This window comes from Pelodiscus sinensis, chromosome 32 (genome assembly GCF_049634645.1).
Source record: "Pelodiscus sinensis isolate JC-2024 chromosome 32, ASM4963464v1, whole genome shotgun sequence".
Taxonomy (NCBI): domain Eukaryota; kingdom Metazoa; phylum Chordata; order Testudines; family Trionychidae; genus Pelodiscus; species Pelodiscus sinensis.
The window spans coordinates 11,084,651-11,099,297 of NC_134742.1; the positions used below are offsets into that span (position 1 = coordinate 11,084,651).

Sequence of the window (14,647 nt, forward strand, 5' to 3'; positions counted from 1 at the left end):
CAGCGTTGGGAAGCGGAGCGCCCCGGTTCCAGCCCCACTCCTCCTGCATCCCTTGGGAGGGGTGAGCTAGGGCCCTCTGCCATGGTGAGTGTGTGAGGGGGGGGGGGGTGACTCCTGCTGCTGTCCTGCATCAGGCCCCCCAGGAAATCCCCCAGGCCACCCCGGGCCCCACAGTTCCATCTCTAGGATGTGTAGGCGGAGCCAGGCTGGGGGCGGAGCCAGGCTGGGGGCGGAGCCAGGCTGGGGGCAGGGCCTGGCCAGAAGGGGCGGGGCCAGGGCTTTGCCACCCCTTGCCGGCCAGGCTCTCTCCAGAAGAAGCAGCTCCGTCCCGCGCCCCACCCGGCAGCCAGGGAAAGCAGCCGAACAGGGAAGTGGTACAGGGGGAGAAGAACCGTCAAAATCCCTCCCCGATGTTTCCTGTACAGCAGGGTCCGTCAGTAAATTTATGGACAGTCCGTAAAAAATCAGCCGAAATTGGACATGTCCATAAAGTCCATAAAAAAATTTAGGTGTCCATACATTTCATAAAAGTGCAATAAAATGTCAAAAACCAGCAATTATTCTATAGCAATGACATTTCTTCTGTGCTGCTTCAGCCAGGTTACCGCAGAGCAGCGAAAATTGGACGTTTTAGTTGTTTTCGTTGTCAGTGTTCGGATGTACGATCACAAAATGGAAAACTTCCAGGACCATGACTGACTCAATGAAAGTGAGTTAAATAGCATATTGTTCTTGGGATGTATGAATGACAACCATTACTTTTCACTTTTGGCCATTTATGTCGTCTTCATACAGTATGGCTGTGTCTACACTGGCATGAATTTCCGGAACTGCTTAAAACGGAATACTATTCCGTTTTCAGTTTTTCCGGAAAAGGAGCATCTACATTGGCAGGCTGCTTTTCCGGAAAAGCCCTTTTTCCGGAAAAGCGTCTGTGTCCAATGTAGACGCGCTTTTCTGGAAAAGAGCCCCGATCACCATTTTCACGATCGGGGCTTTTTTCCGGAAAAGACTACTGGGCTGTCTACACTGGCCCTTTTCCGGAACAGTGTTCCGGAATAAGGACTTATGCCCGAGCGGGAGCAGACTAGTTTTTCCGGAATAGCGGCTGATTTTGTACAGTAGAGCATCGTTGCTTTTCCGGAAATTCAAGGGCCAGTGTAGACAGCTCGCAGCTTATTCCGGAAAAGTGGCTGATTTTCCGGAATAAGTGGCCCAGTGTAGACACAGCCTATAAAAATGATGTCCGTAAAAACATTTGTCTATCTGTAAATGTTTCCTATTTTGTCCGTAAATGAAATTTCTGTGGGTTGGCAGCCCTGCTGTGCAGCGCTGCTGTGGGGCTCGGCTCTCAGCTGCTGCGCCCCAGAAGCATCCACACAGTCCCTCCTCCAGCTGGCTAATTGGGAGCCGGAGGTGGGAGGGGGTTGCAACTGAGCTTACATGTTCCCCCTGCCGGTCGCTTCTGCTATTCCCTTTGCCACATTCCCCTGCTGTGTGCAACCCACCTGCCGCAATCCCAAGCCCATTATCTCTCTGGGCACATTAGCTTGTCGGATTCAACTCTGTCTCCAGCATAGAGGGGACAGGGATGGAGAAGACAGACAGACCTGTGAGATCCAAGCACCAGTAATGGCTCCACCCGGGTACATGTGAAACAAAATCATAGAATCATAGAATCATAGGACTGGAAGGGACCTCGAGAGGTCATCGAGTTCAGCCCCCCGCCCTCAAGGCAGGACCACGCTCCGTCTACACCATCCCTGACAGATGTCTATCTAACCTGTTCTTAAATATCTCCAGAGAGGGAGATTCCACCACCTCCCTTGGCAATTTATTCCAATATTTGACCACCCTGACAGTTAGGAATTTTTTCCTAATGTCCAACCTAAACCTCCCCTGCTGCACTTTAAGCCCATTACTCCTTGTCCTGTCCTCAGAAACCAAGAGGAACAAATTTTCTCCTTCCTCCTTGTGACACCCTTTTAGATATTTGAAAACCGCTATCATGTCCCCCCTTCATCTTCTTTTTTCCAAACTAAACAAGCCCAGTTCATGAAGCCTGGCTTCATAGGTCATGTTCTCTAAACCTTTAATCATTCTTGTCGCTCTTCTCTGTACCCTTTCCAATTTCTCCACATCTTTCTTGAAATGTGGTGCCCAGAACTGGACACAGTACTCCAGCTGAGGCCTAACTAGTGCAGAGTAGAGCGGCAGAATGACTTCACGAGTTTTGCTTACAACACACCTGTTGATACAACCTAGAATCATATTTGCTTTTTTTGCAACAGCATCACACTGTTGGCTCATATTCAACTTGTGGTCCACTCTGACCCCTAGATCCCTTTCCGCCATGCTCCTTCCTAGACAGTCGCTTCCCATCTTGTGTGTATGGAACTGATTGTTCCTTCCTAAGTGGAGCACTTTGCATTTCTCTTTATTAAACCTCATCCTGTTTACCTCTGACCATTTCTCTAACTTGCTAAGGTCATTTTGAATTATGTCCCTATCCTCCAAAGAAGTCGCAACCCCACCCAGTTTGGTATCATCTGCCAACTTAATAAGCGTACTCTCTATCCCAATATCTACGTCATTGATGAAGATATTGAACAGTACGGGTCCCAAAACAGACCCTTGAGGAACTCCACTTGTTATCCCTTTCCAGCACGCAACACGCCTTCTAGGGCCTCAACTGACCGGCCACATTTTGCTCTCAAGTACCTAAAAGGGTGTCACAAGGAGGAGGGAGAAAAATTGTTCTCCTTGGCCTCTGAGGACAGGGCAAGAAACAATGGGCTTAAACTGCAGCCAGGGAGGTTTAGGTTGGACAGTAGGGAAAACATCCTACCTGCCAGCGTGACTAAGCACTGGAATAAGCTGCCTAGGGAGGTTGTGGAATCTCCATTCCTGGAGATATTTAAGAGCAGGTTAGACAGACATCTCTCAGGGATGGTCTAGACTGTAGACCAGTATTTCTCAACCAGCGGTTTGCGTACCCTCAGGAATACTCAAGAGAAGGCTGGGGGGTCCATCGACACCACCGACATTTGGAGCAAACTGAATTTTGGTTGTAAGTTTTCCAGCGCTTGATTATTTCTGTACTTTTTACACCCCAACATTTCATCACCCGCCCGGCTACGATTAAGTTGTTTAAACAAATGTGTTGAAATGGTAGAAAAAAATGGTGTGTGTCTGAAAACCGTAGGTACTGGGGGTACGTTTAATTTTTTTTAAAGGGGGCACTTTATAAAACAAGCTTGAGAAACACTGATCTAGACGGTGCTGGGTCCTGCCACAACGGCCGGGGACTAGATTCGATGTCCTCTCGACGCCCCTTCCAATCCCAGTATTCTTTTTCCACGTTTCGGGGTGATCCTGGTAATTTTTTTTCCATGGCTGTAATTACGCTGCTCATTTATTTCCAAGGTGCATGGTAAAACGGTGGCACCCCCTCCCCCATATCCTCCAAACCTCAGTGTCAGCCCCTTGGCAGGATCCCCCCACCTTGCCCCTTCTCTGGTGTCCCTCTCCCTGTGGCCTCTGTAGGTCCCTGGAGCTTTCTTGGAGCTGTTTGACCACAGAGAGAGGCGGAGCTGCAGCCTTTGGTGGATAGAAACCCCTGCTAGTCTTGGGAGACCCTACTGGCTCGTGCCAGGTGCAGTAATTTCTCTCGCAGGGTTTCGTGGCCATACCACTGGCTTGAAAAGAAAACCAAAGCACGAAGGACGGGCTGGTCCAACTTTCCCGGAGGAGTTTATTTTTCCCCCTCCTCCTCACGCTCCGAAGAAAAAAAAAAATCCCTGGCCGTAAAGGCCTGCACTGCGCTAAATACAAGGTTAGCAACACAAAATCCGGGGGGCAGGCGTGCACGCAGCCAGCACGGGCTGTGACAGAGCCACAGCGGACGGAGCGGACGGCAAAACTCTGGGGAGACGCGCAAGTGGGTGGCATGAGGCTGCTCAGTGGGATGGGATAGGGACTGACTTTGTGGGGTCTCAAGCTACAGGGGGCTGGCTGGTTCGGAAGTGAGGAGACATGGGGCCTTTCGCCGGCTCTGGTCTGGCCCGGGGTTTGGGGGACTGACTGGCTCAGAGGGGCAGAGGAGACATGGGGCCTTTCCCCTCTAGGGGGCGCCAGCTTTGGTCTGGCTCAGGGTTTGGGGAGGGGGGCTGGCTCAGAGGGGTGGAGGAGACATGGGACCTTCCCCCTTTAGGGGGCGCTGGCTCTTATCCCAGGCCTGGCTGGCTCAAACGGGGGAGGGGAAATGGGCTATGGGGCCTTTCCCCTCTGGGGGGGGGCACTGGCTCTGTTTCAGCCCCATAGTGGGCGGACTGACTGGTTCGGGGTGGGGAGGGGGAATGGGACATGGAGCCTCTCAAAGGCCTGGGCTCCCCTTGTTCGCCCCGGACAATTCCTCCCAGCTGTGCTCTGCGAGGTGGGGGGGGGGGGCTGCTCATGTCCTTAGGGGGGAGACATTTTGGCACCCGTCTCCAGGGCTGGTCCATAAAGATGCTTGGCCCTGCCCCACGGGAGGGGACCCCGGCTGGCACAGGGCAGAGGTCTGTCTACAGGGGGCCCAGTGTGTGCCACACCCTAGCTCCGCCCAGGCGCACGTCGAATCTCTCCAGGATGGCCAGGGCTGCTTTAGGAGGCACAGATGGACGGGTCAGATATTGTCCAAGAGGCTCAGGTGAGGACGGGCGGTTTGGGCAGGGGGGCCGGCGTCACGTCAGCTGCAGAGAGAGGAAGGAAATGGATGATCATTGCCCCCGAAAGGACCTACCGGCTTACTATGCTAGGGACGCTTGCCCGGTGCTGAGATGCAGCCACTTCTGGGGCGCAGCAGCCGAGGGCCGAGCCCCATAGCAGCACTGTGCATGGATCAACCACCCAACCACCCATGGGATGGGGGCAGCGCCACGGAACAGCTGCATTAAAATGTTCCCTCGGGGCCGTTCACTAGCACAGAGATGCAGCCACCTCTGGGGTGGGAGGGAGCTGCCCCATGCCACTCCACAGGGATCGCTCACTTAGAGCTAAGCTGCAGCTGCTTCTGGGGCGGAGGTGTGGCTGCTGGTTAAGAGCAGCGTAGGACAGGGAGCACAGAAGGATCCTGAATGTAATGGCAACAGCCAGGAGAATTTATGGCGGTGGAATTAAATCGGCCGTGTCGGAATTCCGTATCAGCGGTGCCAACATACACTGTACAGGAGAAGAAAGGGGAACTCACCATTTACAGCTCTTCTCGACGCCCTGATGGAAAGAAGAGAAACATCGTTAGACTCCAGGCAGACTTGGCCATCAGTCCCAGGGCAGGGGCCGTCGGACAGAGCTGGGGGATATTTTTCAGCTGAAACTTTTTGGGGGAAAATCCCCCCCACAGATTTGGCAAAACTACCGTATTGTGGATTTGCACCAACATAATCAAATTCTTCATTTGGGGAAGAAAAAGAGATTTCAAAATTCATGTCAATTTTGCGGAATTGTTTCCAAAGAAAAACAAGCAGCCGTTTCCCCTGAAACTTGCGTCAGTTTCGCGGAATTGTATATTTTGGAAAACAAAATCAAATGACCCAAAGAAGAATCAGAAGGTTTCAATTTTTTTGTTAGGAAAGGACTTTTCATTGCACTAGTTTCTTTCCTTTTATTTTTAATAACATTCAGAAATAATTGTCAAATGTCATCATTGAAGCGCAAAGTTTTGTTTGACTCCAAATGCATCCTCTCCCCCATTTTTTCCTTCCCCAAACATTTAAAAAACTTTTGGTTTTCAACTCATCCCGAAACAGTAGGTTTTTAACAGTTTTAAAAAAACTTTTCCAAAGTGCTAAAAAGCATGCCAATTCAATGGAACTGTTCATTTCAGAATTTTTTTTTAAAAAGTCGATTAAAAAAAGTAAAACCCGCCACAAAAAAGCAAAAGCTTCAGGCTACGTCTACACTGGCACCCTTTTCTGGAAATGCTTAAAACGGAACAGTTTTCCGTTATAAGTATTTCCGGAAAAAGCGTATCTACATTGGCAGGATGCTTTTCCGGAAAAGCACTTTTTCCGGAAAAGCGTCCATGGCCAGTGTAGACGCGCTTTTCCGGAAAAAAGCCCCAATTGTCATTTTCGCGATCGGGGCTTTTTTGCGGAAAAGACTACTGTGCTGTCTACATTGGCCCTTTTCCGGAACAGTTTTTCCGGAAAAGGATTTTTGCCCGAACAGGAGCAGCATAGTTTTTCCGGAAAACCACTGACAATTTTACAGTAGATTGTCATTGCTTTTCTGGAAAAGCAAGCGGCAGTGTAGATAGCTGGCAAGTTATTCCGGAAAAGCGGCTGCTTTTCCGGAATAAGTGGCCTCAGTGTTTCAATGTTTTGGTTGGAAATGACTTTTCAGTTAATAAATTCCCTTTCATTTTAATTACAAAAAAATCAAAACAAGTTTGAGAAACTTAAAACAACAAATAGTCTAGTAGCACTTTAAGGACTAACAAAACATGTAGAGGGTATCATGAACGTTTGTGGGCACAGCCTACTTCTTCAGATGAGCTGTGCCCATAAAAGCTCATGATCCCATCTACATGTTTTGTTAGTCTATAAAGTGCTACCAGACTATTTGGTGCTTTTTAAGTTTATCCTGTACAGGCTAACTCAGCTACCCTCTGAAGTTTGAAAAAGGTCAAGATCAAAATAAAATGCATTGCTCCACGGAGAGGCGAATTTTCTCCCCACTTATTGCTTTGCCAAACATTTGGTTTCGACTCAACCCAAAACATTTTTTTTTCACTTTACTGAATTGTGAATGAATTGCAAATTTCATCGATAAATCAGGAAAGAGATCTTGGAGTTATCGTGGACAGTTCTCTGAAAACTTCCACACAGAGTACAGCGGCAGTCAAAAAGGCAAATAGGATGCTAGGAACTATTAAGAAAGGGATAGAAAATAAGACCCAGAATATCTTACTGCCCATGTATAAAACTATGGTACGCCCACATCTGGAATACTGTGTACAGATATGGTCTCCTCACCTCAAAAAAGATATTTTGGCCTTGGAAAGGGTTCAGAAAAGGGCAACTAAAATGATTAGGGGTTTGGAACGGGTCCCATATGAGGAGAGGTTAAAGCAACTGGGACTTTTCAGTTTAGAAAAGAGGAGACTGAGGGGGGATATGATAGAGGTCTATAAAATCATGAATGGTGTGGAGAGGGCCGATAAAGAAAAGTTATTTATTAGTTCCCTAAATAGAAGAACTAGAGGACACCAAATGAAATTAATGGGTAGCAGGTTTAAAACTAATAAAAGAAAGTTCTTCTTCACACAGCGTGTAGTCAACCTGTGGAACCCCTTGCCAGAGGAGGCTGTGAAGGCTAGGACTTTAACAGAGTTTAAAGAGAAGCTAGATAATTTCATGGAGGTTAGGTCCATAAAAGGCTATTAGCCAGGGGATAAAATGGTGTCCTTGGCCTCTGTTTGTCAGAGGCTGGAAAGAGATGGCAGGAGACAAATCGCTTGATCATTGTCTTCAGTCCACCCTCTCTGGGGCACCTGGTGTTGGCCACTGTTGGCAGACAGGCTACTGGGCTAGATGGACCTTTGGTCTGACCCAGTACGGCTGTTCTTATGTTCTTATGTTCATTATTTGCCCATCCTATGTTAGCCAAGAATGTATCTTATAATTTCTTCTCCAGGACTCGAGGAATGACCCATAGACAGGACAACTCCACCAGAGCTAGGGCTGTCTTGACCCCATCTGGCTAATCCCCATTTCTGCTGGGATTGCATTCCCCTGCCCCCACCCCCGGAAGGCTGCAACTACCCTCTCAAACCATGGAAACTCAGAGCTGCTGAAAGACCCCAGACCAGCAGCCCCTGGAGAGCAGAAATCTGTGTGTATTGATGGGGGGACAGCTTGGGCGCCCACTGAGCCAGTATCTATCACCACCCCCACAGGGGTCTCAGCACTGAGCCAGCTCAGTGGTGAAGCCTCATAACCTCTCTGGAGAAACTGAGGCACAGAGAAGGGATGTAAAGGAAGAGAATCCCTCTCACTGTAATCACTAGACCCCACTCCCCTCCGACAGCTGGAATATAACTCTCTCTCTCTTACTGAGTACTAGAGCCAAGTAAGGGCTATACCCCAGTAATTCCTCTTGCTGGGTCTGCCAGTCATGGCATATGGGTGGCTCCTAACATACCAGCTCTAGTCCCCTTGGGAAAGGTGCCCAGGGGGACTGTCAATGGGATGAGGACTGATGGGGGAGGAAGAGCTGAGCCCAAAGGAGGCTGCTGAGATATTTTACAGCTCAAATCCTGCAGGGGAATCCCCCCTCACTCCTAGCAGTACAGGGAGAATGCAACACACCAGTGGGAGTCGGCGTTCAAGCACATTAGCAACACCTGGGCTAAGAGAGGCTGTGTGATGGCCCAGAGCTCTCCTTTTCACCTGTAGAGCAAGCAGGAGTGTGGAGAGAGCATAGTTTCCTCTCATCCATCTAAGGAATCAAATTCACCCATGTGAATCCGGGGGGGGGGGGGGAGGCAGGGAGAACAAACCATTCTGTCATCCCAGCTCATCTGGCTGGTCCAGGAGCTGCCTGAGTGGTTACCCTCCGTGGTGTCGGGTCCAATTAAATTCCTTGCCCCGGGACAGAGAGAGGTAGCTGAGGGAGGGTGAAATAAGCAGGTAGGGGAACGAGGTGAGGCAAGAGGCGCCGGGTTTCCTGGGGCCGGCCCATGCCGTGTGCAGCCGGTGATAGAGGCTGGTGCCCAGGAGGGCTGGTGGAATGCGGAGATACCGAGGTGAATTCCAGCGCGGTGAGTGGGGCAGGACCGACGCGTGCGGTGAGCACAGGCTGGCGATGAGGCAGCGAAGGATGCAGTGGGGCTCGCCGGGACAGGCTCATGGGCGGGTTGCGGTGGCTGATGACAGATTCCCATGTGCCGGGGGCGGGGAAGGTTGAAGAATTCACGAGGAGAAGGCCCCGGGCGCGGCGCATGTTTACGTGCCGTGTCTTGGCCTGGCCCGCCGCCAAGAAACCAGCACCCGGGCGCCCAGCCTAGCGACATGTGCAGTCAAGTGCTCGCAGCGGGGGAGGGCTGGGAGCCAGGACTCCTGGGTTCTGCACCCAGCTCTGGGAGAAGAGGGGGTGTGCCCCGTATTGTTACATTATTGGATTTTAAGGGGAGCGGCCAGGTGACAGCTGCACCCACGGGGAGGGGCGTGTTTGCCCCAAAGTCTGCACAAAGGGGGCCATGTGAGGTGTCAAATGAAAGCTTGTGTTCTACTGATTCTATACCGGCTATTCATGGACTTGTGTGATGTTTGTATGTGGAGTTATGAATATGGACTCTGTGCTGATACTGGCCTGCACTGCCTGTTGTAAAGGAGGATGGTCCAATGAACGACGATGCTAATTAGCACAGCCCCAAGGACAACGGCTCTCAAGGTGGCCAATACACACCTGAGGAATGCGTCTGGGAACCTGCCAACCTGCCAGGGCAGACTGGCTGCTGCCATATGAAACAGAGATAGGTCACTCGACCATGTGACCCGCTCCAGCTTGGAAGGTACCAGGGATGGGTACAAAGTGCCATGAGGTGGCCTCCATCTTGTCTTCAATTCTGCTACTGATCCCAGATGCAGCCTTGCAAGGGACAGAGAGCCAAGAAGGATCGCTGCCCCATCCTGACATAGGATGTACACCAGGGACTTTTAAGCTAGCAGTTTGTAACACCTCTGCTGACAGCCTGCATCCAGAACTTGGTGATTGACGTATGGAATGTATTCTCCGTAATAACCTGAGTCTCCAGCTTTTCTCTCTTTTACTAATAAACCTTTAGGTTACATCTACACCGACATGATTTTCCGAAAATGTTTTTAACGGAAAAGTTTTCCGTTAAAAGCATTTTCGGAAAAGCGCGTCTAGATTGGCAGGATGCTTTTCCGCAAAAGCACTTTTTGGGGAAAAGTGTCTATGGCCAATCTAGACGCACTTTTCCGCAAAAAAGCTCCGATCGCCATTTTCGCGATCGGGGCTTTTTTGCGGAAAACAGTACTATGCTGTCTAAACTGGCCCTTTTGCGCAAAAGTCTTTCGGAAAAAGACTTTTGCCCGAAAGGGAGCAGCATAGTATTTCTGGAAAAGCACTGACAATCTTACATGAGATCGTCAGTGCTTTTCCGGAAATTCAAGCGGCCAGTGTAGACAGCTGGCAAGTTTTTCCGCAAAATCAGATAATTTTGCGGAAAAACTTGCCAGTCTAGACACAGCCTTAGATTTTAGATTCTAAAGGATTGGCCCCGCGCGCTCTTGTGGGTAAGATCTAAAGCGTAAATTGACCGGGAATTGGTGGCTGGTTCTTTGGGACTGGGAGAACCCGTTCGGGGTAGGTGAGATTGGGTTCTATAGCCCCTCACCTGTGTGTTAGGCCTGGGGCAGATTGTGGCACAGGGAGAGCTGGGTTGTCTGAGGGGTTTTGCTTGTGAGGCTTCCTGCTGGCCGGATCGGCAGCTGAAGCGCTCGGTGTGACTGGGTTGTGACCTGTTTAGGAAAGGTCTCCAGTCTGGAGCTGTAAGGAGCCCTGGTTTTGAGCAATTCTCCCTGAGCGGGCGCCCTCACCCAGCCCGGTCTGTCACACGTGTGGAGCATTGAAATGAGGAGAGGTGAGAATCTGGGCAGGGAGTGGGGTGTAGAACATAAGAACGGCCACACTGGGTCAGACCAAAGGTCCATCTAGCCCAGTGTCCTGTCTGCCGACAGTGGCCAGCACCAGGTGCCCCAGAGGGAATGAACAGAACAGGGACTCACCAACCGATTCCTCCCCTGTTGCCCATTCCCATCTTCTGACAAACAGAGGCTTGGGGCACCGTCCCTGCCCATCCTGGCTAATAAGTATTAATGGACCTAACCTCCACAAATGTAGCTCTTTTTGGAACCCTGTTAAAGTCCTGACCTTCACAACATCCTCTGGCGAGGAGTTCCACAGGTTGACAGTGCGTTGCATGAAGAAGCAGAGGCACCCTCTCACGGTGCATTGGCCTGAGCACCCTCATGGCCTTTAAAGCTACCCCCACACTACCTCACTGGAATTGGAGCCTCTTGCGCTAATCCAGTGGCAACTCAACCTTTCCAGATGACTGGCCCCCTTTCTGGATTTGCCTTGTCTATCCTCCACATCTCACCTCCCTTAAAAACCACTCACCTACGAAATCAGACCAAAAAGGGGTCACAAGCCCCTCGCCCTGATACATTGCTGCCCTCGCCTTAGCAAATACCATATAAACATTGACCTGCCATTTCAGCGTGTAGTCAAGAGAGCGGGGTAAATAATACAGTGTCTGTCTGAGATCTGAGTCTGTGCTGATGGTAAAACCAGGCGAATCTCTGGGGCAGGAGTGGGGGAACCTTTTTGGGGGTCAGGGCTGCTGACCCACAGAAAAATCAGTCGGGGGGGGGGGGCTGCACAAAAGTGAGAAGGACCCCTCCCCCCCAAAAAACTAACCCATCTCACTGATGTGACCCCCGAATGAGAAGCAAAAAGACACTCCTTACATTTCCCTTGCACATCGGGCTAGTGGATTTTGTGGGTTCCCCTAGGTTCCGGGGGGGTAGCAAAAATGGGGGGTTCAGTGTGTGGGAGGTGCTGCTAGGAAGCAGGTTTGGGGATCTGGGCAGGAGGGAGGGTGCAGGAGTGTGTTGGGGGCTGGTGGGGATGAGAGGGTGGGAGGGTGTAGGAGTGGAGTGAGGCTGCAGGAGTTGGGGGATCTGGGCGGGAAGCAGGGTGCTGGTGCGCCAGTCCTGAGGGAGGGGTCCATGGGGGGACGCAGGGCTTGAGCACCAGCGTCGCCTCCCCGATACCAGGGGGAGCCCTGAGCCTCGGGGGCCGGATCCAGGCAAGCCAGGGGCCGAATCTGGCCCCCGGGCCGTAGCTCCCCACCCTGCTCTATAGGAGTAGATGTGCCCCCTGGAAGACCGGTGCATCCCTCCGGAGGGGAATGGCTGACTCCTCCGGATCTTGGAAGGTTCAGCCCCCGCTCCCCCCGGTAAAATAGGGACCGTGGCGGCTGGGCCACTCTATCAGGCAATTCAAGGGGTCCTGGGTGAAGACAGCACTGAAGTAACAGACCTGTCCCCCATCCAGCCTGCCTGCTCCATAACAGGCAGGGGAACAGGCCAATCAGACCAACCCATTCAGCCCGGGATCCTGCCTTCCTGCCATGCCAGATCAGACCCATGCGGCCCATCTAGCACCCGGTAGCACCCTGTGGCACCTAACCTGAGGGCTGAGACCTCCTTCTGTGGGGGCGGGGGTGGGTGGAATGGGAGGATGGTTACAGGAGCCGGCATGGCTTACAACCCAGCCCCACTGGCTCGGTGGGGGATGGAGCCCCCTTTGCTGATCAAGCCGGGGGCTGGAGTGTGGGGAGGGGTGTGGGGCAATGTGACCAGTGTTCCTGAGATGCTGCATGCTTGGGCAGCCACTCAGGAACCATTCAAATGCCACCCAGCTGATGTGCAGAGCCCCCGCAGAATGTGTTCCTCTTGGTGGTGCACGTCTGCACATGCCTTGGTGCACCGGACAAAATTTATTCCACATGTGGATGGTAAAATTAGAGGGAATCTTGCTTTTCACCATCCTGGCTCCTGCTTTTAGCTCCCCCGGTCCATGGTTCAAGACTCCTATTGTCCCTGGATTAGCCTCTCCTGTAGAAGGGGGGGAGTTCCTTGTCTCCCCCCCCCCAAGAGTCTCTGGATGCCCCCCATTTCTTTCTCTTTCCATATCAGCAACCCTCTCTCTTCCCATCAAAGGTTCCCATTTGTACCCACCCCCATGCTGGTTCCCCTGACCCCCCATTTCCCACCCCTATGCCAATGGCTTTTGTTCCCCCTGTTCTTCCCCACATGGTAGGGGCTTCTGTGTCTCTCTCATTTCAGGTTCCTCACCCTCCTCCAATCAGAAGTTTGGGGCATTCCCTTCTCAATCCCCCCCCCCCCCCATAGCAAGATTCTGCCTGGCTCCCACCCCATTCCTGGGTTTCCCAGTTCTCTCCCCATGGTCAGTTTCCTCCAGTCTCCCCCTCAGCAGCAGTTCTGTGTCTCTCCCAACCCCACTTCCCTTCTGCTCCCCAGGATAGATTCTGTGCCAATATTCCCTCTAATGTTTTCCACCCGTGTGCAGAATGCATTTTGTTCTATGCACCGAGGCCTGTGCGGATGTGCACCACCAGTAGACACACACGCTGCCAGCTGGGTGGCATTTGAATCTCTCCTGGGGCGGCCGCCCAAGCGTACAGGGAACACGGACTCTGTGGACCCCTCTTTCCTCCATCCCAGGGTCCCCCCGTCTCTCCAGGCTGTATTATTCCGAAAAACAACAAAGCACCACAACCAGAACAGGACACACCCCTGCAGAAGCGTCTCCCGCCCGGCGGGAGCGGGGAGGGTGGCTTGGAGAAGGAACGGCTGGTGACAGCCGTGCTGACGCATTGCTTCACGCGTGGAGGGGAGGCATTTGTCTCCCCAGCGATGACAGCTGTGCTAGAGTCTGTATTATTATCATACTCATCCCTCTCTCTCTCTCATGTGTTTCATCTTCTGAGCTCAAAGCAGTTGGCAAAGGAGGTCAGGATCATTAGCTCTGTTTTACTGCATGGGGAAACTGAGGCATGGGAGGGGGGGAGGCGGGAGTATGCCATATCCCATGCTATTGGAAGAACCACAAGCAAAGCCTGAACCATGGCCTGCGCCGGTGCTTTGTCTTGCAGGCCCTCCCGTGCCCAGGCTAGAATCTTGCAGCAAGGCATTCCGCGAGTTAACCAGCCACCTACCTGCCCCTCCGGCGTGACCGACACTGGGATCCAGCCACCGCGCCGCCGGCGGGACTTGGGTGTCAGGGCCACCTGAGCCGTCTTGGCGTTCAGGTTCTGGGCGATCTTGACCTCCACGGCCAGCTTGACGTGGGTGCGCAGGTTGCGCCGCTCGAAGACCCGCTGACACTGGGGGCAGGACAGCAACCCCGACCTCTCCCGCTCCCACTGGCCCGTGATGCAGGCCCGGCAATAGCTGTGGTCGCAGTCCAGCAGGACGGGGTCCCGGAAGGGAGCCCGGCAGATAGGGCAGATGATGGAGCGCTGCAGCTCTGCTACGGGGCCCCGGCCTTCCATGCTTCCTTTGCCTTCAGCCCCGGCGGCTCCTTCCCCTTTATGCGGGGTGTGGGCAGAAAAGGAGGAGCTTTCCCGGGGCAGGAGCCAGGTAAACATCCTCTTACATAACCGGCTGGTTCTTCCACTCCGCCAGCGTCTCTCCCTGGCAGGAATGCAGCAAGGGCAGTGCCGGGGTGTGACTGGTTCTGGCAAAGGCGGCGTGACCTCCACGGGGCTGGAGCCAGGACGCCTGGGCTCTGCACCCAGCTCTGGGAGGGGCGTGAGGGCTAGTGGTTAGAGCAGAATGGGCCTGGAGCCAGGACTCCTGGGGTCTAGGCCCAGCCCAGTTCTAGGAGGGAAGTGAGGTCTAGCGGTTGGAGCAACATGGGTTCCAGCCAGCATGCCTGGTTTCTAATCCTAGCTCTGGGGGGAGGGGGGAGTAAGGTCTAGTGGTTAGAGCAGTATGGCCCTGGAGCTAGGATTCCAGGGTTCTGTGCCCTGTGCTGGGAGGGGACT

At 52.6% G+C, this 14,647-nt stretch overlaps 1 protein-coding gene across 1 annotated transcript; it reads right to left on the reverse strand.

Annotated features, from left to right (window-relative positions):
• Window positions 1-3,728: 3,728 nt before the first annotated feature.
• LOC106731575 (RING finger protein 39) lies at window positions 3,729-14,210 on the reverse strand. The gene is made up of 3 exons (XM_014570583.3): window positions 13,817-14,210; window positions 5,231-5,253; window positions 3,729-4,733 (listed from the first exon to the last, which is right to left on the reverse strand). The coding sequence occupies exons 1-3, from the start codon at window positions 14,150-14,152 to the stop codon at window positions 4,730-4,732; spliced, it is 363 nt and encodes a 120-aa protein (XP_014426069.1). The 5' UTR covers window positions 14,153-14,210; the 3' UTR covers window positions 3,729-4,729.
• Window positions 14,211-14,647: the final 437 nt, after the last annotated feature.